The 27500-nt window shown below is 39.1% G+C and overlaps 1 protein-coding gene across 2 annotated transcripts in view; it reads right to left on the reverse strand.

Annotated features, from left to right (window-relative positions):
• nt5c3a (5'-nucleotidase, cytosolic IIIA) overlaps positions 1-27500 on the reverse strand; it is a 50276-nt gene that overhangs the window by 20789 nt on the left and 1987 nt on the right. Inside the window, exons 1-2 of one of the 2 annotated variants that reach the window (XM_061957198.2) lie at positions 3428-3652; positions 2783-2881 (exon numbers count right to left, since the gene is read on the reverse strand). In XM_061957198.2, the coding sequence (XP_061813182.1) occupies positions 2783-2881 (99 nt within the window). In that variant the 5' untranslated portion in view covers positions 3428-3652. Of the gene's footprint in view, positions 1-2782; positions 2882-3427; positions 3653-27500 lie in introns of those variants that run through there. The other variant, XM_061957190.2, reaches the window with a different exon arrangement.

A 27500-nucleotide genomic window follows, 5' to 3' on the forward strand; every position in this document is an offset into this window, starting at 1 on the left:
CAGAGCAGCTTTCAGGAAAAGAGAGCGGATGAGGGTATGTCTACAGAATATATTAATTGATGAAAACTTTATTCATTACTCGTGGTTTTACGTAAATTATTATACATAAACTGTGTTTACCGATAATTTAGCTTAAAAACATTTATTTTTTTCAATCATTCGAGTACATTCGGGTAGTCTTGTGTAATGCAGTATTTTGTGTCTATTTAGGTATGGTTAACCTGAGTGCTGAAATCGTGGAAAAATATATGTTCTTGAAATGGGCTGTCTGCACTCTCAAAGTGCATGTTGTTGCCAAATGTATTTCATATGCTGTAAACCTAGTTCATAGTTGTTAGTTTCCTTTAATGCCAAACAAACACATACCAATCGTTGGTTAGAAGGCGATCGCCGAATTCGTCCTCGCTTTCTCCCGTGTCGCTGGCTGTCGTGTCAGTTTCGCTTGCATACGGTTCAAACCGATATGGCTCAATAGCTTCAGTTTCTTCTTCAATTTCGTTTTCGCTACCTGCCTCCACACTACAACCATCCGTTTCAATACATTCGTAATCTGTTGAATCGCTTAAGCCGCTGAAATCCGAGTCTGAATCCGAGCTAATGTCGCTATAGCTCGCTGTTCTATGCGCCATGTTTGTTTGTGTTGGCATCACTATGTGACGTCACAGGAAAATGGACGGGTGTATATAATGATGGTTAAAATCAGGCACTTTGAAGCTTTTTTTAGGGATATTGCGTGATGGGTAAAAATTTTTAAAAAACTTCGAAAAATAAAATAAGCCACTGGGAACTGATTTTTAATGGTTTTAACCCTTCTGAAATTGTGATAATGTTCCTCTTTAAGGAGCGCTGTAAGTGGCTGATCCGTTGGCGGTATCGTCTTGTCCCCCTGTAACGTATGTCTGCTCTTAGTGGGACTGTGCCGAAAATGTAATTTCAGTTCTTATCTGTCTTGTACAAACCCCGTTTCCATATGAGTTGGGAAATTGTGTTAGATGTAAATATAAACGGAATACAATGATTTGCAAATAATTTTCAACCCATATTCAGTTGGATATGCTACAAAGACAACATATTTGATGTTCAAACTGATAAACATTTTTTTTTCTGTAAATAATCATTAACTTTAGGATTTGATGCCAGCAACACGTGACAAAGAAGTTGGGAAAGGTGGCAATAAATACTGATAAAGTTGAGGAATGCTCATCAAACACTTATTTGGAACATCCCACAGGTGAACAGGCAAATTGGGAACAGGTGGGTGCCATGATTGGGTATAAAAGTAGATTCCATGAAATGCTCAATCATTCACAAACAAGGATGGGGCGAGGGTCACCACTTTGTCAACAAATGCGTGAGAAAATTGTTGAACAGTTTAAGAAAAACCTTTTGTCAACCAGCTATTGCAAGGAATTTAGGGATTTCACCATATACGGTCCGTAATATCATTAGAGGGTTCAGAGAATCTGGAGAAATCACTGCACGTAAGCAGCTAAGCCCGTGACCTTCGATCCCTCAGGCTGTACTGCATCAACAAGCGACATCAGTGTGTAAAGGATATCACCACATGGGCTCAGGAACACTTCAGAAACCCACTGTCAGTAACTACAGTTGGTCGCTACATCTGTAAGTGCAAGTTAAAACTCTCCTATGCAAGGCGAAAACCGTTAATCAACAACACCCAGAAACGCCGTCGGCTTCGCTGGGCCTGAGCTTATCTAAGATGGACTGATACAAAGTGGAAAAGTGTTCTGTGGTCTGACGAGTCCACATTTCAAATTGTTTTTGGAAACTGTGGACGTCGTGTCCTCCGGACCAAAGAGGAAAGGAACCATCCGGATTGTTATAAGCGCAAAGTTGAAAAGCCAGCATCTGTGATGGTATGGGGGTGTATTAGTGCCCAAGACATGGGTAACTTACACATCTGTGAAGGCGCCATTAATGCTGAAAGGTACATACAGGTTTTGGAGCAACATATGTTGCCATCCAAGCAACGTTACCATGGACGCCCCTGCTTATTTCAGCAAGACAATTCCAAACTACGTGTTGCATCAATGTGGCTTCATAGTAAAAGAGTGCGGGTACTAGACTGGCCTGCCTGTAGTCCAGACCTGTCTCCCATTGAAAATGTGTGGCGCATTACGGAGCCTAAAATAGCACAACGGAGACCCCCGGACTGTTGAACAACTTAAGCTGTACATCAAGCAAGAATGGGAAAGAATTGAGAAGCTTCAAAAATGTGTCTCCTCAGTTCCGAAACGTTTACTGAGTGTTATTAAAAGGAAAGGCCATGTAACACAGTGGTGAACATGCCCTTTCCCAACTACTTTGGCATGTGTTGCAGCCTTGAAATTCTAAGTTAATGATTATTTGCAAAAAAAAAAAAAAGTTTATGAGTTTGAACATCAAATATGTTGTCTTTGTAGCATATTCAACTGAATATGGGTTGAAAATGATTTGCAAATCATTGTATTCCGTTTATATTTACATCTAACACAATTTCCCAACTCATATGGAAACGGGGTTTGTACATGTTAAAGAATGGACAATAATAAAGCATCTTGAATCTCCCTGGTGGATCATTAAAGTTAGTCTAAGTCTTAACCTCCATGCTTTATGCTACGTCCGCTCGCTCCTCCACCTCCAAACCCTTCCTCAGAACATTTCAAACAGGCTCCCTTCCTTACTTTTCTTCACAAAGTGTGGAGGGAGTCAGGGACAAAAAACAACAACCTCGCAGCGCACTTACACTTCACGACCACCGGGCGGCGGCGCCGAACCCTACCTGAAGTTTGGAGGCTCCTCCCTTGATGAGGCCACAGATGATCTGCTCCACCCTCTCCGGGTCTCTCATGTGCACCGTCTTCTTCTCAAACTGGGGCATCTGCGGGCGAGGGAGTCAAGGCGGACTTTTTCAGTTGTGGAGGCAACAAAAAGACGGGAGTACATGTTTCTAAACGGGAGGTATGTGCCAGGAAATGTCCCGTCTTGATATTGAGTGCATTTCACTAATACGCCTTGGAGTGCTGATGTGACCAGTCGACAAATGTGAGAGAAGAAGATATGGTGGGCCCTCAGTAAACAGCGGGCTCCAAATATAAACTGCACGTACTAAAAATAACCCCAACGGTCTTACGCAATAAGCTTCGAGAGTTTCATTTCCTGAAGGTTCTGCACACTCACAAGTAAATACTTCATTCTTCCAGGTGATTTATGGCCATGCTTTTAAAGACACTGCATTATAACAAGCCAGCACACACACACACACACACACACACACACACACACACACACACACACACACACACACACACACACACACACACACACACACACACACACACACACACACACACACACACACACACACACACACACACACACACACACACACACACACACACACACACACACACACACACACACTTACCTCGGCTCTGTTGTCTCGGCAGGAGCACAAAAGTGAAGAAAAGGAATGTGCGGCAAACAATCCTTTATATAACGGCGCTGGCCGAGGGGCGTGGCCTGAGACTCCTCCCCCCCACAGAGGGGATCACGCTCCACACTTGTGACGCACACATAAACACCCTCGTATAAATAGAAGAGGGAACATTTGCAATCTACCCCTTCTTGTCATGTGACCTTTCACCCCTTGGACAAAAAAAAGGGAACTTTAGTGTCCAGTTCGCTCATGTTCGAGGAATATTTTCCCTTCTTTTTTGGCAGATTAATCATCAATCAATCAATCAATGTTTACTTATATAGCCCTAAATCACGAGTGTCTCAAAGGGCTGCACAAGCCACGACCACACCCTCGGCTCAGATCCCACATCAGGGCAAGGAAAAACTCAACCCAATGGGACAATGAGAAACCTTGCAATGGACGTCGAGTGGATCTAACATAATAGTGAGAGTCCAGTCCATAGTGGATCTAACATAATAGTGTGAGTCCAGTCCATAGTGGATCTAACATAATAGTGAGAGTCCAGTCCATAGTGGATCTAACATAATAGTGAGAGTCCAGTCCATAGTGGATCTAGCATAATAGTGTGAGTCCAGTCCATAGTGGATCTAACATAATAGTGAGAGTCCAGTCCATAGTGGATCTAACATAATAGTGAGAGTCCAGTCCATAGTGGATCTAACATAATAGTGAGAGTCCAGTCCATAGTGGATCTAACATAATAGTGAGAGTCCAGTCCATAGTGGATCTAACATAATAGTGAGAGTCCAGTCCATAGTGGATCTAACATAATAGTGAGAGTCCAGTCCATAGTGGATCTAACATAATATTGTGAGAGTCCAGTCCATAGTGGATCTAACATAATAGTGAGAGTCCAGTCCATAGTGGATCTAACATAATAGTGTGAGAGTCCAGTCCATAGTGGATCTAACATAATAGTGAGAGTCCAGTCCATAGTGGATCTAACATAATAGTGAGAGTCCAGTCCATAGTGGATCTAACATAATAGTGAGAGTCCAGTCCATAGTGGATCTAACGTAATAGTGAGAGTCCAGTCCATAGTGGATCTAACATAATAGTGAGAGTCCAGTCCATAGTGGATCTAACATAATATTGTGAGAGTCCAGTCCATAGTGGATCTAACATAATAGTGAGAGTCCAGTCCATAGTGGATCTAAAATAATAGTGTGAGAGTCCAGTCCATAGTGGATCTAACATAGTAGTGAGAGTCCAGTCCATAGTGAATCTAACATAATAGTGAGTCCAGTCCATAGTGGATCTAACATAATAGTGAGAGTCCAGTCCATAGTGGATCTAACATAATAGTGAGAGTCCAGTCCATAGTGGATCTAACATAATATTGTGAGAGTCCAGTCCATAGTGGATCTAACATAATAGTGAGAGTCCAGTCCATAGTGGATCTAACATAATAGTGTGAGAGTCCAGTCCATAGTGGATCTAACATAGTAGTGAGAGTCCAGTCCATAGTGAATCTAACATAATAGTGAGTCCAGTCCATAGTGGATCTAACACAATAGTGAGAGTCCAGTCCATAGTGGATCTAGCGTAATAGTGTGAGAGTCCAGTCCATAGTGGATCTAACATAATAGTGAGAGTCCAGTCCATAGTGGATCTAACATAATAGTGAGAGTCCAGTCCATAGTGGATCTAACATAATAGTGAGTGTCCAGTCCATAGTGGATCTAACATAATAGTGAGAGTCCAGTCCATAGTGGATCTAACATAATAGTGAGAGCCCAGTCCATAGTGGATCTAACATAATAGTGTGAGTCCAGTCCATAGAGGATCTAACATAATAGTGTGAGAGTCCAGTCTGTAGTGGATCTAACATAATAGTGAGAGTCCAGTCCGTAGTGGATCTAACATAATAGTGAGAGTCCAGTCCATAGTGGATCTAACATAATAGTGAGAGTCCAGTCCATAGTGGTTCTAACATAATAGTGTGAGAGTCCAGTCCATAGTGGATCTAATATAATAATGAGAGTCCAGTCCATAGTGGATAATAAGCCGGAGTTCTTTGAATGCCTGAGGAGTTTAGCCTTGATTGTATGAAGACATGAATGAATGCACTCACACACACATTTACCATTAGTCATGGTGTCACAACGTGCAGGCTTAGAGAGAGCCTAAGTTAAGTTTCAATTCTTCAAGTGAGTTTAGGTTTTAGTTTCCATTCATGCCGAGGCTGGGTAGCCACTAGACAGACTGCTCTCTAGAACTGTTGTTGGCACTTAATGTATTTTCCAGACTATAAATCCTTTGTTTTCCTCAAAACTCAACATTAATTTTCCTGAGGGAACTCTCCTGATAAATCAATAAAGTACTATCTATCTATCTGGTAGGGGTGTGGGAAAAAATCGATTCGAATTCGAATCGCGATTCTCACGTTGTGCGATTCAGAATCGATTCTAAAAAAAATTTTTAATTCGATGTTTTTATTTTTTATTTGTAAAAATGTTTTTTTAAATTAATCAATCCAACAAAACAATACACAGTAATACCATAACAATGCAATCCAATTCCAAAACCAAACCCGACCCAGGAACACTCAGAACTGCAATAAACAGAGCAATTGAGAGGAGACACAAACACGACACAGAACAAACCAAAAGTAGTGAAACAAAAATGAATATTATCAACAACAGTATCAATATTAGTTATAATTTCAACATAGCAGTGATTAAAAATCCCTCACTGACATTATCATTAAACATTTATAAAAAATAAATAAAATGAACAATAGTGTCACAGTGGCTTACACTTGCATCGCATCTCATACACTTGACAACACACTGTGTCCAATATTTTCACAAAAATAAAATAAGTCATATTTTTGGTTCATTTAATAGTTAAAACAAATTGACATTATTGCAATCAGTTGATAAAACATTGTCCTTTACAATTATAAAAGCTTTTTACAAAAATCCTGAAATCCTATGTATTGATTGAATAGAGAATCCTTTTGAATCGGGAAAATATCGTTTTATAATCGAGAATCGTGTTGAATTGAAAAAAAATAAAAAATCGATTTTGAATCGAATTGTAACCCCAAGAATCGATATTGAATCGAATCGTGGGACACCCAAAGATTCATAGCCCTACTACCTAGTGCGCCTTATAACCTGATGCGCTTAAAGCAAGGAATACGTTTGGTTTCGCTTACCCACCTCGAAGCTATTTTATTTGGTACATGGTGTAATGATAAGTGTGACCAGTAGATGGCAGTCAAACATAAGAGATAAGTGTAGACCGCACTACGATGGCAATATGACTCAAGTAAACAACATTTTATATGTTCCATTGAAAATATAGAACATTACACACGGTGCTCAAAAATCTATCAAAATGTTTTATTTAGTACGACTTTGGTAAGCTATGAAGCCACACCGCTTGATGTGCTTCAACATCGGAGTATTATTATGGTGTGTGTATAAGGTAAGACATATTATCTGGTGTTTTGTTTCGCAATATTATGCAAAAGCAACTTTTCTTACCTTCTGGTACCTGCTGTTCTGTATTTTGGATCTGCATAAGTCCTGAAAAATTGCGCGCGTCCGCCTTTGTAGTCCGTGCCGACACCGTAGTCGATAAGCTTCTTCTTTTTTAGGGACGGCATGGCGCAGTGGGAGAGTGGCCGTGCGCAACCCGAGGGTCCCTGGTTCAATCCCCACCTAGTACCAACCTCGTCATGTCCGTTGTGTCCTGAGCAAGACACTTCACCCTTGCTCCTGATGGGTGCTGGTTAGCGCCTTGCATGGCAGCTCCCTCCATCAGTGTGTGAATGTGTGTGTGAATGGGTAAATGTGGAAGTAGTGTCAAAGCGCTTTGAGTACCTTGAAGGTAGAAAAGCGCTATACAAGTACAACCCATTTATCATTTATCATTTATTTTTCTCTATCTTCTTGTTATGGGACATTCATCCTCCGCTGTTGTCATTTCTAATATAAAGTAGTGTAAATTTCTTACTTATATCTGTCAGTAAACTCACCATGAAAGCGGTAAAACAAACCGGTGTAGTGAGTTTACATTATTCACCCAAGGAACTTTAGTTATTAGAGAGTTCCGGTCGGACCTTTTTCTCACGGGACACATTTCCGGCGGATGAGGAGATGATGCTCCGTTTTAGATTGAAGTGAAGTCTGAATGTCATTGAAACAGTTAGCGCCATCTTTTATTTACAAAAAAAAAAGTATGGCCACTCAGTCAACATTGACAACAACATGACAAAATATTCTGTAACAATGTAAACATTTAACAAAATTAAAAGTAGCTTATTTGCTTTTAATGTGCTAATATAAAAGTAAACATCCAGTGCAAATCTTAATATTCTGCAATAGTATAAGCATTTCAAAAGTAAAAGTATTGCTTATTTTGCTTTAAAATGTGCAAAAATAAAGATAAACATCCAATTCAAAAAAGTGCAAAACGGAAATATTCTGTAACAACAGTGTAAACATTTCAACAAAAGTAAAAGTATTGCTTATTTGCTAAAATGTGCAAAAATAAAGATAAACATCCAATACAAAAAAGTGCAAAACGAAATATTCTGTAACAACAGTGTAAACATTTCAACAAAAGTAAAACTTTTGCTTATTTGCTAAAATGTGCAAAAATAAAGATAAACATCCAATACAAAAAAGTGCAAAACGAAATATTCTGTAACAACAGTGTAAACATTTCAACAAAAGTAAAACTTTTGCTTATTTTGCTTAATAACACAACAATGATAGTATGATTAAAGTGAAAGTTAATTGTTCGTTTGTACATAGTATACGTAATTGTTAATGTTGTAAAAGGTATTTGCACAACTAATTAATGTTAGCGTTAAAGAGGAGCGCGTCTTTGTAAACACTGAACAGGCACGCCAAACGCTCCTCTCAGAGCGAAACGGTGCTTTAGTTTATGAATTTACAACGCAGATACAAATGACACATTCATGTTTTTGTGTAATGATGACAACGTATACTCACGCGGACGATTGACTAGTTGATGGTGATGGCAAGAACGCTGCCGTTGTGCTGCTATGATAGGCCATTTCCGCTCGACACAGTGTGCATACAACAACATTATTAGCAGAGGTGGGTAGAGTAGCCAGAAATTGTACTCAAGTAAGAGTACTGTTACTTTAGAGATTTATTACTCAAGTAAAAGTAAGGAGTAGTCACCCAAATATTTACTTGAGTAAAAGTAAAAAGTATGTTGTGAAAAAACTACTCAAGTACTGAGTAACATACACACACATATCATATATATATATATATATATATATATATATATATATATATATATATGTGTATATATATACACACACACACACACACACACACACACACACACACACACACATATATATATATATATATATATACATTGATATATACAGTATATAATTTATATTTATTTATTTTGCCGTTTTTGTTTACATGTTAAAGGTGTTTTAATAATTATACATGCATGTTTAACATATAGATTCCTTTCTTTCATGAAGACAAGAATATAAGTTGGTGTATTACCTGATTCTGATGACTTGCATTGATTGGAATCAGGAAGCAGTGCTGGTAACGTCCACGTTTTCAAATGGAGGAGAAAAAAAGTTCCTCCTTTCTGTCTAATACCACATGAAAGTGGTTGTTATTTGGCATCTTATTTGTCCACCTTCCATATTCGTTTTTATACCCTTTACAAGAAATACATTGGCGGCAAACTCCGTAGCTTGCTAGCTTGTTTGCGCTGGCTTTCGGAGACTCTTATTTTGAAAGCGCAGGCGCGATGGAGCGGGACTTTTATTGTGAAGACAGGAACTGTGCAGTCAGTCTTTACGGTTGAAATAAAAAAAGGGTCTTTTTTCCTTCACACTTTTGATTGATTGATTGGAACTTTTATTAGTAGATTGCACAGTACAGTGCATATTCCGTACAATTGACCACTAAATGGTAACACCCGAAGTTAGCTCGGAGCCAGTCAGGTCATGTGACCCCTGGCTCTGTTTGATTGGTCCAACGTCACCAGTGACTGCATCTGATTGGTGGAACGAAGTGAAACGTCACCAGTAAGGCAGGCACTTTGAAGGTCTGTCTGACAGACCAAAACAAACAAAGCGTGCATTAACAGATCGATAAAAATTAGTAGCGAGTAGCGAGCTGAATGTAGATAAAAGTAGCGGAGTAAAAGTAGCGTTTCTTCTTAGGCCGTTTATTGAAATACTCCCACACTTTTGACGACTTTTGGCGTGCTTTTTTCCCCTCGCTCGCACCGCTCGCATCGTCTGCTTTGCGCTCCGCCATGACGGTAGTGTGACGTAAATATGCGACGCGTCGACGAACAAAAACGTCCTCGACGTATTTACGTAACCGATGACGTCGACTACGTCGACGCGTCGTTTCAGCCCTACTTATATATGAGAAAAAGATAGAGGAATACACCATTCATCGGCAGTGTGCCTTATAATCCGGTGCGCCTTATGGTCTTATGGTCCGGAAAATACAGTACTCCTACTTTGTAGAATAAATTGTTCAACTTCAAATCTGGTCGCCTTTTAGATCAGACTTAGAACCAAATAATCTGGGAGGACTTTGCCCTCCTAGAAGGGAGAACGAAGCCTGATAGTCAGCAGGAAAACACAATCTAAAGATATCTATCGGGCTCTAATCCAAACAGTCCTGCGGCGCGTTTGTTTACTTGGGCAAAGTTAGACACCTGAATGTCCTCCAGTAAGTACATAAGGTTGCTCTTTTCCTAAATTTAAAGGCCTACTGAAATGCGATTTTCTTATTTAAACGGGGATAGCAGGTCCGTTCTATGTGTCATACTTGATCATTTCGCGATATTGCCATATTTTCGCTGAAAGGATTTAGTAGAGAACATCGACGATAAAGTTCGCAACTTTTGGTCGCTGATAAAAAAAGCCTCGCCTGTACCGGAAGTAGCAGACGAGTAGCGTGACGTCACAGGTTGTGGAGCTCCTCACATCTGCACATTGTTTACAATCATGGCCACCAGCAGCGAGAGCGATTCGAACCGAGAAAGCGAGGATTTCCCCATTAATTTGAGCGAGGATGAAAGATTCGTGGATGAGGAAAGTGAGAGTGAAGGACTAGAGGGCAGTGGGAGCGATTCAGATAGGGAAGATGCTGTGAGACCTGATATTCAGCTGGGAATGACTAAAACAGTAAATAAACACAAGACATATATATACTCTATTAGCCACAACACAACCAGGCTTATATTTATTATGCCACAAATTAATCCCGCATAACAAACACCTCCCCCCTCCCGTCCATATAACCCGCCAATACAACTCAAACACTTGCACAACACACTCAATCCCACAGCCCAAAGTACCGTTCACCTCCCCAAAGTTCATACAGCACATATATTTCCCCAAAGTTACGTACGTGACATGCACATAGCGGCACGCACGTACGGGCAAGCGATCAAATGTTTGGAAGCGTACTCACGGTACCGCGTCTGCTATCCAACTCAAAGTCCTCCTGGTAAGAGTCTCTGTTGTCCCAGTTCTCCACAGGCCAATGGTAAAGATTGACTGTCATCTTCCAGGAATGTAAACAATGAAACACCGGCTGTGTTTGTGTTGCTGCAGTCGGCCGCAATACACCGCTTCCCACCTACAGCTTTCTTCTTTGCTGTCTCCATTGTTCATTGAACAAATTGCAAAAGATTCACCAACACAGATGTCCAGAATACTGTGGAATTTTGCGATGAAACAGACGACTTAATAACTGGCCACCATGCTGTCCCAAAATGTCCTCTACAATCTGTGACGTCACGCGCTGACGTCATCATACCGAGACGTTTTCAGCAGGATATGTCGCGCAATATTTAAAATTGCACTTTAGTAAGCTAACCCGGCCGTATCGGCATGTGTTGCAATGTTAAGATTTCATCATTGATATATAAACTATCAGACTGCGTGGTCGGTAGTAGTGGCTTTCAGTAGGCCTTTAAGTCATTTACAAAAAGCTAAGCACACACGCTAGACATACATAATAATTGAACAACAGTGCACGTGTCAATACCAACAAGTATCAAATATTATAGTTGCGTATTACTTACACATACAAAGTCTCCAAGGCAATAGCGTTTCAGAGAGAATCGAGTAACATACGTGTCCGCATCATTAGCTTGACTTCAAAAAAATATTATTCAATTAAATTCTCATTAAATATCTTGTCTTTGCAGTCTATTCAATTGAACATAAGTCGAAAAGGATTTGCAAATCATTTTATTCTGTTTTTATTTACCATTTACACAACGTGCCAACTTCACTGGTTTTGGGTTAGGCTGTAAATATTGTTACATTTTTGTAAACATTTTTTTTAAAGCCCAATAAGTCCCTGAGTCAAAAAGTTTGGTCAGATTATCCATATATGGTATAAATTAGAGATGTCCGATAATATCGGCCGATAAATGCTTTAAAATGTAATATCGGAAATTATCGCTATCGGTTTCAAAAAGTAAAAGTAATGACTTTTCAAAACGCCGCTGTACGGAGCGGTACATATCCGGTAAAACACAGGAGTTGACGACTGCAGCATGAGAGGTTTACTGGCGACGCTTGATGACCTCATCAAACCGCCACGAGCGCAGCATAACAACAACAAGAGTGTGTTGTTGCCGGTGCTGTAGCCGTGGCTAACAAGCGAGCTCGCTCGGTGACTGACTAACAACACCATGTCTAAAGTTTGGGATTATTTTAAAGTGTCTCTGACGGATAAAAAGCTGGCAATTTGCAATGACTGCAAAAAGTTGGTTATGCGAGGAGGAACCAAGACGTCTTCCTTTAATACGAGCAATTTGATCTCCCACCTCTTCAAGAATCATAAGGAGATACACGATGAATACAAGCGGAAGATGGATGAAACGCAAACACCGAAAGCAGCTTGCAGTAAACAGAGGTGCCCTGTCTCAACGCAGCATTTCACTACTAGGCCACTTCAAGCACTCACCACTAGCTTGCAGAACATTTGTGTTACTCATACAAATATGTTAGAGCAGGGCAGATTGAGCCCAGTTTATAATTCCCTGTTATACAGTATGCCAGGCAGTCTTGCACTCAAGGAGGACTATGTTATTGTTTACTTTATTACTCTAGTATACTCTGGACTGAAGCTGTGTGCCTTCATTGTTTTTGTAGCTGTTGTTTTGAGGCATGTTTAAAAAAATTAAAAAATAATGCACTTTGTGAAAGTCTAAGTATAGTATTTCCCTGAGTTGTAGTGGGTCTCAGGGAGAGCATGTCCCAAATTCCAAGCTGCTGTTTTGAGGCATGTTAAAAAAAATAATGCACTTTGTGACTTCAATAATAAATATGGCAGTGCCATGTTGGCATTTTTTTCCATAACTTGAGTTGATTTATTTTGGAAAATCTTGTTACATTGTTTAATGCATCCAGCGGGGCATCACAACAAAATTAGGCATAATAATGTGTTAATTCCACAACTGTATATATCGGTATCAGTTGATATCGGAATCGGTAATTAAGAGTTGGACAATATCGGAATATTGGCAAAAAAGCCATTATCGGACATCTCTAATATAAATGTACCCAAAGTGTTGCGCGCGAGTCCGACATTGTAGTCAATAAATTCCTTGTTGTGGGGCAGACTGGCTCGTACATGCACGTGCGTCCGCTGTTGCCATTTCTAAACCAGAGTAGCGTGTAGTTCGAACATATCTGTTAGAGGAGACTGGCTATGGAAGTGCTGAAAACTACAACAAAGATGGCGGGGAGAGGACGCTGTCGAAGTGGAGGCACGTAAATAGGACCCGCCTACTAAAGAGACTGTCAGAAAGCGGCTTGAAGAAGGTCTGTAAAATATATTCTATGCAACATTTTGACCAAAGAACCACTATTACATGTTATGTAGAGCAGTGTTTTTCAACCTTTTTTTGAGCTAAGGCACATTTTTTCCGTTGAAAAAATCCGGGAGGCACACCACCAGCAGAAATCATTAAAAAACAAAACTTAGTTGACAGTAAAAAGTCGTTGTCACAATTGTTGGATATGACTTTAAACCATGGGTGTCAAACTCTGGCCCGCCGTGTAATTTCACTTGGCCCTTGAGGCGATATCAAATTAACACTAGAGCTGGCCCGCCGATTATATTCAGCGGCGGTGCCGCGGTAACACCGCATTCAGCGCTAATTCTCATACTTGCCAACCCTCCCGGGAGACTCCCAAATTTCAGTGCCCCTCCCGAAAATCGTCAAGTCCGCTTTTCATCCAGTCCAACGAGTGCTGGCCCAGTCACATAATATATGTGGCTTCTGCACGCACACACACGTGAATGCAATGCATACTTGATCAAAAGCGATACAGGTTACACTGAGGGTGGCCGTATAAACAACTTTAACACTGTCAGAAATATACGCCACACTGTGAACCCACACCAAACAAGAATGACAAACACATTTCGGGAGAACATCCGCACAGTAACACAACAGAATACCCAGAATCCCTTGCAGCACTAACTCTTCCGGGACGCTACAAGGTGTGTGTGTGTGTGTGTGTGTGTGGGGGGGGGGGGGGGGGTGTATTTTAGAGCGTCCCGGAAGAGTTAGTGCTGCAAAGGGTTCTGGGTATTTGTTCTGTTGTGTTACTGTGCGGATGTTCTCCCGAAATGTGTTTTTTCATTGTTGTTTGGTGTGGGTTCACAGTGTGGCGCCTCGTTCTAACAGTGTTAAAGTTGTTTATACGGCCACCCTCAGTGTGACCTGTATCGCTGTTGATGAAGTATGCCTACAGAAGCCGCACATATCTTGTGACTGGGTCTGAACGATGTTAGAATGGATGAAAAGCGGACGTGACGACAGCTCGTAGAGGACGTTAAAGGCAGTGCCTTTAAGGCACGCCCCCAAGACTGTGGTCCGGGTGGACTACGAGATATAATGACTGATGAACACCTTCGTTCGATAATGAAGGTTGCCTCAGCTCAAAGTCTGAGCCCCAACATTAATGAACTAGCATCCAAGAAAAGATGGCAGGTATCTGGCTTGGGCACATCAGATTAGATCAGTGTGTTGCAAACTGAGCAGTTTAAAGTCCTGAATGGTTGGTTTATTCATTGTTATTTTATTTTCTAATTTATTAGCCTGTGGAAAAAGTTAATGTTGATATTTACCTCAGAAGGCTGCAAATAGAAAAGAGGCATTCAATTTTTATTTAAATTGTATTTGATATGCCATTGATATTTTTTAATTATTATTATTTGAAACTGGATTTTGCATGTCACTATAAAGTTATATAAGCCTTGCTTGTTCAATATTCAATGCAAAACTTGTTTGGGTCCCTATTAAAAGGTTAGTTTGTTCAACCTTGGCCCGCGGCTTTGTTCAGTTTTACATTTTGGCCCACTCTGTATTTGAGTTTGACACCCCTGGTTTAAACCATAACCAAGCATGCATCACTATAGCTCTTGTCTCAAAGTAGGTGTACTATCACATCACGCCCTGACTTATTTGGAGTTTTTTTTGCTGTTTTCCTGTGTGTAGTGTTTGAGTTCTTGTCTTGCGCTCCTATTTTGGTGGGTTTTTTTCTCTTTTTTTTGGTATTTTCCTGTAGCAGTTTCATGTCTTCCTTTGAGCGATATGTCCCACATCTACTTTGTTTTAGCAATCAAGAATATTTCAGTTGTTTTTATCCATCTTTGTGGGGACATTGTTGATTGTCGTGTCATGTTCGGATGTACATTGTGGACGCCGTCTTTGCTCCACAGTAAGTCTTTGCTGTCGTCCAGCATTCTGTTTTTGTTTACTTAGTAGCCAGTTCAGTTTTTGTTTGGTTCTGCATAGCCATCCCTAAGCTTCAATGCCTTTTCTTAGGGGCACTCACCATTTGTTTATTTTTGGTTTTGAGTTGAGTTGAGTTTGAGTTTATTTCGAACATGCGAGCATACAACATGATGCATCACAATTTCCAGTTTCTCTTTTCAACATGTTCGAAAAGGAGTAGGGAGAAGCAGAGCTTATTTAATCCTACCCCTTTTCTTTTACATAACAGTAAGTCTTTGCTGTCGTCCAGCATTCTGTTTTTGTTTACTTTGTAGCCAGTTCAGTTTTTGTTTGGTTCTGCATAGCCTTCCCTAAGCTTCAATGCCTTTTCTTAGGGGCACTTGCCTTTTGTTTATTTTTGGTTGAAGCAATTAGACACCTTTTTACCTGCACCCTGCCTCCCGCTGTTTCTGACATCTACAAAGCAATTAGCTACCTGCTGCCACCTACTGATATGGAAGAGTATAACATAGGTACTCTGCCGAGTTGTAGACAGCTCTGAAGAGCGTTTCACGAGGCCTCGCATGCCCCGACTGTGAATAAGTAGGTCAAAGCTCTCACGTTACGCTATAAAGTAACCACATGTTAGTGTGTAGCGCTGGCTGTTCCACAACACATGTTTACAATAAACAGTGCTCAGTCGACTGTAAGGCCGTGAAACTGTATAGCTCATGTAGAGCGCCGAGATAATCATCAACGCCAATCACGCGCCTCCATTTAGGTCACACACCTGAGCAGGGTCAGAGAAGACAATATTAGTAATGGATTTACTCAAAGACGAGTAAAACGTGCGGCCGTATGAACTTATTTTTTTAGGAATGTGCTTTGAAGGACGACATATGTTGTAGTTTAGTATTTTGTAGCGTGTCTTAGCATATCGTAGCGTGTCTTAGTATGTTGTAGCATTTAGTAGCATGCCATAGCATGTCTTAGTATGTTGTAGCATGTCTTAACATATCGTAGCGTGTCTTAGTCTGTTGTAGCATTTAGTAGCATGCCATAGCGTGTCTTAGTATGTTGTAGCATGTCTTAACATATCGTAGCGTGTCTTAGTCTGTTGTAGCATTTAGTAGCACGCCATAGCGCGTCTTAGTATGTTGTAGCATGTCTTAGCATATCGTAGCGTATCTTAGTTATTTGTAGCATTTAGTAGCATGCCATAGCGTGTCTTAGTATGTTGTAGCGTGTCTTAGCATATCGTAGAGTGTTTTAGTCTGTTGTAGCAAGTTTTAGCATATCAGAGCATGTCTTAGTATGTTGTAGCGTGTCTTAGCATATCCTAGCGTGTCTTAGTAATTTGTAGCATTTAGTAGCATGCCATAGCGTGTCTTTGTCTGTTGTAGCAAGTCTTAGCATATCGTAGCGTGTCTTAGTCTGTTGTAGCATTTAGTAGCACACCATAGCGTGTTTTAGTATGTTGTAGCAAGTTTTAGCATATCAGAGCATGTTGTAGCATGTCTTAGCATATCGTAGCGTGTCTTAGTAATTTGTAGCATTTAGTAGCATGCCATAGCGTGTGTATGTTGTAGCAAGTCTTAACATATCGTAAAGTGTCTTAGTCTGTTATACCGAGTCTTAGCATTTTGTAGTGTCTTAGTGTGTTGTAGCAAGTCTTAGCATATCGTAGCGTGTCTTATTATGTTGTAGCAAGTCTTAGCATATCGTAGCGTGTCTTATTATGTTGTAGCAAGTCTTAGCATATCGTAGAGTGTCTTAGTCTGTTATACCGAGTCTTAGCATATCGTAGAGTGTCTTAGTATGTTGTGGCGTGTCTTAGCATATCGTAGCGTGTCTGAGTATGCTGTAGCATGTCTTAGCATATCGTAGCGTGTCTTAGTATTTTGTAGCATGTCTTAGCATATCGTAGCGTGTCTAAGTTTGTTGTAGCATGTCTTAGCATATCGTAGCGTGTCTAAGTTTGTTGTAGAACGTCTTAGCATATCGTAGCGTGTCTTAGTATTTTGTAGAATTTAGTAGCACGCCATAGCATGTCTTAGTATGTTGTAGCATGTCTTAACATATCGTAGAGTGTTTTGGTATTTTGTAGCATTTAGTAGCACGCCACAGCGTGTCTTAGTATGTTGTAGCATATCTTAACATATCGTAGCGTGTCTTAGTATGTTGTAGCATGTCTTAACATACCGTAGAGTGTCTTAGTCTGTTTTAGCGATTAGTAGCACGCCATAGCGTGTCTTAGTATGTTGTAGCAAGTCTTAGCATATCGTAGCGTGTCTGAGTATGTTGTAGCAAGTCTTAGCATACCGTAGCGTGTCTTAGTATGTTGTAGCAAGTCTTAGCATATCGTAGCATGTCTTAGTATGTTGTAGCGTGTCTTAACATACAGTAGCGTGTCTTAGTCTGTTGTAGCATGTCTTAGCATATCGTAGCATGCTTTGGTATTTTGTAGCATTTAGTAGCACGCCATAGCGTGTCTTAGTATGTTGTAGCATGTCTTAACATATCATAGCATGTCTTAGTATGTTGTAGCAAGTCTTAGTATATCGTAGCGTGTCTTAGTCTGTTGTAGCATTTAGTAGCACACCATAGCGTGTTTTAGTATGTTGTAGCAAGTTTTAGCATATCAGAGCATGTCTTAGTATGTTGTAGCATGTCTTAGCATATTGTAGCGTGTCTTAGTAATTTGTAGCATTTAGTAGCATGCCCTAGCGTGTGTATGTTGTAGCAAGTCTTAACATATCGTAAAGTGTCTTAGTCTGTTATACCGAGTCTTAGCATTTTGTAGTGTCTTAGTGTGTTGTAGCAAGTCTTAGCATATCGTAGCGTGTCTTATTATGTTGTAGCAAGTCTTAGCATATCGTAGCGTGTCTTATTATGTTGTAGCAAGTCTTAGCATATCGTAGAGTGTCTTAGTCTGTTATACCGAGTCTTAGCATTTCGTAGTGTCTTAGTTTGTTGTAGCATGTCTTGGCATATCGTAGAGTGTCTTAGTATGTTGTGGCGTGTCTTAGCATATCGTAGCGTGTCTGAGTATGCTGTAGCATGTCTTAGCATATCGTAGCGTGTCTTAGTATTTTGTAGCATGTCTTAGCATATCGTAGTGTGTCTAAGTTTGTTGTAGCATGTCTTAGCATATCGTAGCGTGTCTAAGTTTGTTGTAGAATGTCTTAGCATATCGTAGCGTGTCTTAGTATTTTGTAGAATTTAGTAGCACGCCATAGCATGTCTTAGTATGTTGTAGCATGTCTTAACATATCGTAGAGTGTTTTGGTATTTTGTAGCATTTAGTAGCACGCCATAGCGTGTCTTAGTTTGTTGTAGCATATCTTAACATATCGTAGCGTGTCTTAGTATGTTGTAGCATGTCTTAACATACCGTAGAGTGTCTTAGTCTGTTTTAGCATTTAGTAGCACGCCATAGCGTGTCTTAGTATGTTGTAGCAAGTCTTAGCATATCGTAGCGTGTCTGAGTATGTTGTAGCAAGTCTTAGCATACCGTAGCGTGTCTTAGTATGTTGTAGCAAGTCTTAGCATATCGTAGCATGTCTTAGTATGTTGTAGCGTGTCTTAACATATCGTAGCGTGTCTTAGTCTGTTGTAGCATGTCTTAGCATATCGTAGCATGCTTTGGTATTTTGTAGCATTTAGTAGCATGCCATAGCGTGTCTTAGTATGTTGTAGCATGTCTTAACATATCATAGCATGTCTTAGTATGTTGTAGCACGTCTTAGTGTGTTGTAGCATTTAGTAGCATGGCATAGCGTGTCTTAGTATGTTGTAGCAAGTCTTTATGTTGTAACATGTCTTAGCATATCGTAGTGTCTTAGTATGCTGTAGTATGTCTTAGCATATCATAGCGTGTCTTAGTGTGTTGTAGCATTTAGTAGCATGGCATAGCGTGTCTTAGTATGTTGTAGCAAGTCTTTATGTTGTAACATGTCTCAGCATATCGTAGCGTGTCTTAGTCTGTTGTAGCATGTCTTAGCATATCGTAGAGTGTCTTAGTATGTTGTAGCACGTCTTAGCATATCGTAGCGTGTCTTAGTGTGTTGTAGCATTTGGTAGCATGGCATAGCGTGTCTTAGTATGTTGTAGCAAGTCTTTATGTTGTAACATGTCTCAGCATATCGTAGCGTGTCTTAAGTCTGTAGTACCATGTCTTAGCGTGTCTTAGTATTTTGTAGCATTTAGTAGCATGGCATAGCGTGTCTTAGTATTTTGTAGCATTTAGTAGCATGGCATAGCGTGTCTTAGTATGTTGTAGCATATCTTAGCATATCGTAGTGTGTCTTAAGTCTGTTGTAGCATGTCTCAAAATATTGAAGAGTGTCTTAGTCTGTTGTAGCGTGTCTTAGCATATCGTAGGTGTCTTAGTATGTTGTAGCATGTCTAAACATATTGTAGCATGTCTTAGCATATCGTAGGGTGTCTTAGTCTGTTGTAGCGTGTCTTAGCATACAACAGACAATATGTTTAGACATGCTACAACATACTAAGACACGCTACGATATGCTAAGACACGCTACAACAGACTAAGACACACTACAATATGCTAAGACATGCTACAACATACTAAGACACGCTATGCCATGCTACTAAATGCTACAAAATACTAAGACACGCTACGATATGCTAAGACACGCTACAACAGACTAAGACACTAGGATATGCTAAGACATGTTACAACAGACTAAGACACGCTACGATATGCTAAAACACGCTACAACAGACTAAGACACTAGGATATGCTAAGACATGTTACAACATATTGTTGTAGCATGTCTAAACATATTGTAGCATGTCTTAGCATATCGTAGGGTGTCTTAGTCTGTTGTAGCGTTTCTTAGCATATCGTAGCGTGTCTTAGTCTGTTGTAACATGTCTTAGCATATCCTAGTGTCTTAGTTTGTTGTAGCGTGTCTTAGCATATCGTAGCGTGTCTTAGTATTTTGTAGCATTTAGTAGCATGGCATAACGTGTCTTAGTATGTTGTAGCATGTCTTAGCATATTGTAGTGTGTCTTAGTCTGTTGTAGCGTGTCTTAGCATATCGTAGCGTGTCTTAGTATGTTGTAGCATGTCTAAACATATTGTAGCATGTCTTAGCATATCGTAGGGTGTCTTAGTATGTTGTAGCATGTCTTAGCATATCGTAATGTGTCTTAGTATGTTGTAGCGTGTCTTAGCATATCGTAGAGTGTCTTAGTCAGTTGTAGCGTGTTTTAGCATACCGTAGCGTGTCTTAGTCTGTTGTAGCGTGTCTTAGCATATCATAGCGTGTCTTAGTATTTTGTAGCATTTAGTGGCATGGCATAGCGTGTCTTAGTCTGTTGTAGCGTGTCTTAGCATATCGTAGCGTGTCTTAGTATGTTGTAGCATGTCTAAACATATTGTAGCATGTCTTAGCATATCGTAGGGTGTCTTAGTATGTTGTAGCATGTCTTAGCATATCGTAGTGTGTCTTAGTCTGTTGTAGTGTGTCTTAGCATATTGTAGCGTGTCTTAGTATGTTGTAGCATGTTTAAACATATTGTAGCATGTCTTAGCATATCGTAGGGTGTCTTAGTATGTTGTAACATGTCTTAGCATATCCTAGTGTCTTAGTCTGTTGCAGTGTGTTTTAGCATATCGTAGCGTGTCTTAGTCTGTTGTAACATGTCTTAGCATACCGTAGCGTGTCTTAGTCTGTTGTAGCATGTCTTAGCATATCATAGTGTGTCTTAGTATTTTGTAGCATTTAGTAGCATGGCATAGCGTGTCTTAGTATGTTGTAGCATATCTTAGCATATCGTAGTGTGTCTTAGTCTGTTGTAGCATGTCTCAAAATATTGAAGAGTGTCTTAGTCTGTTGTAGCATGTCTAAACATATTGTAGCGTGTCTTAGCATTTCGTAGCGTGTCTTAGTCTGTTGTAACATGTCTTAGCATATCGTAGAGTGTCTTAGTCTGTTGTAGCGTGTTTTAGCATATCGTAGCGTGTCTTAGTCTGTTGTAACATGTCTTAGCATATCGTAGTGTGTCTTAGTATGTTGTAGCGTGTCTTAGCATATCGTAGAGTGTCTTAGTATTTTGTAGCATTTAGTAGCATGGCATAGCGTGTCTTAGTATGTTGTAGCATGTCTTAGCATATCGTAGTGTGTCTTAGTCTGTTGTAGCGTGTCTTAGCATGTTGTAGCGTCTCTTAGTATGTTGTAGCATGTCTTAGCATATCGTAGGGTGTTTTAGTATGTTGTAGCATGTCTTAGCATATCGTAGCGTGTCTTAGTCTGTTGTAGCGTGTCTTAGCATATCATAAAGTGTCTTAGTATGTTGTAGTAAGTCTTAGCATATCGTAGCGTGTCTTAGTATTTTGTAGCATTTAGTAGCATGGCATAGCGTGTCTTAGTATGTTGTAGCAAGTCTTAGCATATCGTAGTGTGTCTTAGTATGTTGTAGCGAGTCTTAGCGTGTTTTGGTATTTCGTAGCATTTAGTAGCACGCCATAGCGTGTCTTAAGTCTGTTGACGAAGACATGCTACGATATGGGGCTGGGCGATATATCGAATATACTCGATATATCGCAGGTTTGTCTCTGTGCGATATAGAAAATGACTATATCGTGAGTATTCAAGTATACGTTCTCACGCAGTTGCTTTCAGCTGCGGGCATTACACTACAGGCTTTTCTCACTCTTTCTTGTATCTCCTTCTCACAGAGACATAAAACAAGCGCACCTTCTTACATATGTCACATACTGTCGCGCGTGCAACGTCATACGCCCTCGCCCAGCAGAGAGGTAGCGGCATGGCTAACGTAAGCAGTGGCAGGTGGTGCAAGCGGAGCGGTGCGAGTGGTAATACGAGAGAGAGAGAAGGTGCAAATCTGGTAACAAAAGTAAGAAGAATTAATTCCCAAGAAAAACAGCACAGGGTGCATCGTCTGGCGGTGGTTTGGCTTCAAGCGGGAAGATGTTGAACAGACAACCGTAATATATCGAGTATGCGGCAAAAGCGTTGCTACAAAAAGTAGCAGCACTACTAATTTGTAGCATCATTTGAAAAGTCACCTGCTAGAAAATGAAGAGTGCTTGAAACTCCGCATGTCAACATCTCCGTTCGGTGCCACAACCACAAAATGCCCAAGCAACCATTTCCACATCAACACTGTATGAAACAAATAGTCAACAACAGAAGGAGATGACGTCCGCAGGAACCTACCACATAGCGAAGGACATACACTATTTGATTTCCTATTATGCAGCTCATTTTTATTTAACACTTATTGAAATATCTTGTGTGACATCATGCACAAAAGTGCACTTTATTTGTTTTAAACTATTGTAGTGGCGTTCTGTACAAAAAGTGCACTTTAATTTAATGTTGTTTTGATATGTCATCTTAGTGACATCATGCACAAAAGTGCACTCATAGCTTGTTTTAAAATGTCTCTGACAATCTTGCACTTTCTGTTTTGGAAATGACATGAATGTTTGTGCCACTGCTTAATAACTCTTTAATAAATACACTTTTAGTTGTGATTTCCCTCTCTGCATGAAAGTTTAAAAGTAGCATATATTAATGCAGTATGAAGAAGAATGTTTTAATGTAGACACATAGAATCATCATACTGCTGTGATTATATGCATCAAGTGTTCATTCAAGGCTAAGGCAAAATATCGTGATATATATGGTGTATCGTGACATGGCCTAAAAATATCGAGATATTAATAAAAGGCCATATCGCCCAGCCCTAGTTTGCAGTTAAATAAAGGAGGAGTGAACAACCCAGTCAACAAAGTAAAGACTTTATAAACAAGTTGTGACAACGTTGCAAAACATCAAAGTTTTCTCCTTTTGGTGTACTTTTAGTGTGGGGACAAGTGTCTCCAATATTGTCCACACCTGTCTCCATCCAAACACACAAAAGGCCATATCGCCCAGCCCCAGTGTAGCATGTCTTATGATATCGTAGCCTGTCTTAGTAGCATTGTCGCATGTTTAAGGACAGTAGGTAAGGTTGTATTTTTGCCTCATTCCTGTGGGAATCCTGCGTATGACTGAAGCATATGAACACGTTGGCAGTCTTAAAGTAACAGGACTTCTTTCACCCGTCATTGTCGCAGTGTTATGCATTTAAATTAATAACTTAATAATTAATAACATCTAAAAATGGCAAACGGAATCGCTATCGCAATTTTTGGCAGAAAAATCCCAATTAGGTTTTTTTCCTCAAAATCGTGCAGCACTATGTCGTAACATGACTTGGTATAATATAGCATGTCGTATCATGTCCTATGGTAGCATGTAAGAACAGCGTGTCAAAAAATGGAGCTAATTGTTTGAATAACATTCAGACTTTGTTTTTAAATCAGCAATAAAGCAGTATCTATACATCCGTGGCTTCTTAGTGTACCCACCCCCGAAATGGGTTCCGTGAAAACCCGTCCGCCCGGAACTCTAACAATTACTAAGATTTTGTGGCGCAACCCACTACAATCTCATGCTTTAGCTTGTCGTAGCATTTCAAAGCGTCAGTAAATCTACAGTGTAAAGGTTATTTCTGCGCATTACACCTCGACCCTACAAGAGAAGCCACTCTAGTTGCCATGGTGACAGCCATCTGTTGCTGCTGATAAAGAAACACTGGGGGTCATTTAAAACCATGTTTAGAGTTCCCAAAGATGAACATGTGTAAGTTACATTACCGATATATCGGACTTTAACATTAAAAGAAAAAAACGACAATCAATTACTTATAATTTATATATGAATTTATACATATGTATCTCATTTATATATGTATGTGTGTGTTTGTGTGTGTGTATATATATATATATATATATATATATATATATATATATATATATATATATATATATATGTATATATATACACACATTAGGGCTGCAACAGCTAATCGATTAAATCGATTAAAATCGATTATAAAAATAGTTTGCGATTAATTTAGTCATCGATTCGTTGGATCTATGCTATGCACAGAGGCTATTTTTTTATTGTAATCTAAAAAATTTAAAAATTTAAATTTTTTTATAAAGCTTTATTTATAAACTGCAACATGTACAAACAGCTGAGCAACAATAATCAAAATAAGTATGGCGCCAGTATGCCGTTTTTCTTCAATAAAACACTGGAAAGAAAGAAATGTAGTTTGTCTCTTTTATCCGATTATTAATCGATTAATCCAAGTAATAATCGACAGATTAATCGATTATCAAATTAATAGTTAGTTGCAGCCCTAATATATATATATATATATATATATATATATATATATATACATATATATATATACACATATATATAATCAAAGTTTCTTTGGTTTATCGTTATACAGTGCTTTTAATGTTTTTGTTTATATGTTATGTTTGCTTATTTTGTTTATGTTTTTTCCTGACCTAATGTGTGTATATGTGTATATATATATATATATATATATATATATATATATACACATACACACACAGTATATACACACACATATATATAGTCAAAGTTTCTTTGGTTTATTTGTCATACAGTGCTTTTAATGTTTTTGTTTATATGTTGTTTGTTTATGATATGTTTTATATATATATATATATATATATATATATATATATATATATGTATATATATATATATTAATATATATATATATATATATACTTTAGGTCGGGAAAAAACATATAAACAAACACAACATATAAACAAAAACATTAAAAGCACTGTATGACAAATAAACCAAAGTAACTTTGACTATATATGTGTGTGTGTGTGTGTGTATATATATATATATATATATATATACACACACACACACACACACACACACACACACACAGTATATACACACACATACATAGTCAAAGTTGCTTTGGTTTATCCGTTATACAGTGCTCAATACCGGGGTAGAGCGTAATTATTATTATTTTTTAATGTTTGTGTTTATATGTTATGTTTATTTGTTTATTATAATATATGAATATATATATATGAATATATATATATATATATATATATATATATATATATATATATATATATATATATACAGTGGGGCAAAAAAGTATTTAGTCAGCCACCAATTGTGCAAGTTCTCCCACTGAAAATGATGACAGAGGTCTGTAATTTTCATCATAGGTACACTTCAACTGTGAGAGACAGAATGTGAAAAAAAATCCAGGAATTCACATTGTAGGATTTTTAAAGAATTTATTTGTAAATTATGGTGGAAAATAAGTATTTGGTCAATAACAAAAATTCAACTCAATACTTTGTAATATAACCTTTGTTGGCAATAACAGAGGTCAAACGATTACTATAGGTCTTTACCAGGTTTGCACACACAGTAGCTGGTATTTTGGCCCATTCCTCCATGCAGATCTTCTCGAGAGCAGTGATGTTTTGGGGCTGTCGCCAAGCAACACGGATTTTCAACTCCCGCCACAGATTTTCTATGGGGTTGAGGTCTGGAGACTGGCTAGGCCACTCCAGGACTTTCAAATGCTTCTTACGGAGCCACTCCTTCGTTGCCCGGGCGGTGTGTTTGGGATCATTGTCATGCTGGACGACCCAGCCACGTTTCATCTTCAAAGCTCTCACTGATGGAAGGAGGTTTTGGCTCAAAATCTCACGATACATGGCCCCATTCATTCTTTCCTTAACACGGATCAGTCGGCCTGTCCCCTTAGCAGAAAAACAGCCCCAAAGCATGATGTTTCCACCCCCATGCTTCACAGTAGGTATGGTGTTCTTGGGATGCAACTCAGTATTCTTCTTCCTCCAAACACGACGAGTTGAGTTTATACCAAAAAGTTATATTTTGGTTTCATCTGACCACATGACATTCTCCCAATCCTCTGCTGTATCATCCATGTGCTCTCTGGCAAACTTCAGACGGGCCTGGACATGCACTGGCTTAAGCAGAGGACACGTCTGGCACTGCAGGATTTGAGTCCCTGTCGGCGTAGTGTGTTACTGATGGTAACCTTTGTTACTTTGGTCCCAGCTCTCTGCAGGTCATTCACCAGGTCCCCCCGTGTGGTTCTGGGATTTTTGCTCACCGTTCTCATGATCATTTTGAACCCACGGGATGAGATCTTGCGTGAAGCCCCAGATCGAGGGAGATTATCAGTGGTCTTGTATGTCTTCCATTTTCTGATAATTGCTCCCACAGTTGATTTTTTCACACCAAGCTGCTTGCCTATTGTAGATTCACTCTTCACAGTCTGGTGCAGGTCTACAATTATTTTCCTGGTGTCCTTTGACAGCTCTTTGGTCTTGGCCATAGTGGAGTTTGGAGTCTGACTGTTTGAGGCTGTGGACAGGTGTCTTTTATACAGATAACAAGTTCAAACAGGTGCCATTAATACAGGTAACAAGTGGAGGACAGAAGAGCTTCTTAAAGAAGAAGTTACAGGTCTCTGAGAGCCAGAGATCTTCCTTGTTTGAAGTGACCAAATACTTATTTTCCACCATAATTTACAAATAAATTCTTTAAAATTCCTACAATGTGAATTCCTGGATTTTTTTTTCACATTCTGTCTCTCACAGTTGAAGTGTACCTATGATGAAAATTACAGACCTCTGTCATCATTTTAAGTGGGAGAACTTGCACAATCGGTGGCTGACTAAATACTTTTTTGCCCCACTGTATATATATATATATATATATATATACACACACACACACACACACACACACACACACACACACATATATAGTCAAAGTTTCTTTGGTTTATCTGTCATACAGTGCTTTTAATGTTTTTGTTTATATGTTGTGTTTGTTTATAATATGTTTTTTCCTGAAGTATATATATATATATATATATATATATATATATATATATATATATATATACACACACACACATATATATATAGTCAAAGTTACTTTGGTTTATCCGTTATACAGTGCTCAAAACCGGGATAGAGCGGATTTTTTTTTATTTTTATGTTTATGTTATGTTTATTTGTTTATAATATGTTTTTTCCTTACCTAACGTGTGTAGAATGTAATATACATATATATATATATATATATATATATATATATATAAGTAGAAAAAAAATCATATGACCACTTTTATTTGTTTTCATGTAAAAAAACACCTAATTTTTATGGTGTGGCGGCTTTTATTTTGGATGGGTGGCCAAATACTTTTGGCAATATAGTGTATGCACACACGCACACGCACACGCACACGCGCACACACACACACACACACACACACACACACACACACACACACACACACACACACACACACACACACACATTTGCCCCCCATAT

Source organism: Nerophis lumbriciformis, linkage group LG04, assembly GCF_033978685.3.
Source record: "Nerophis lumbriciformis linkage group LG04, RoL_Nlum_v2.1, whole genome shotgun sequence".
NCBI lineage: Eukaryota > Metazoa > Chordata > Actinopteri > Syngnathiformes > Syngnathidae > Nerophis > Nerophis lumbriciformis.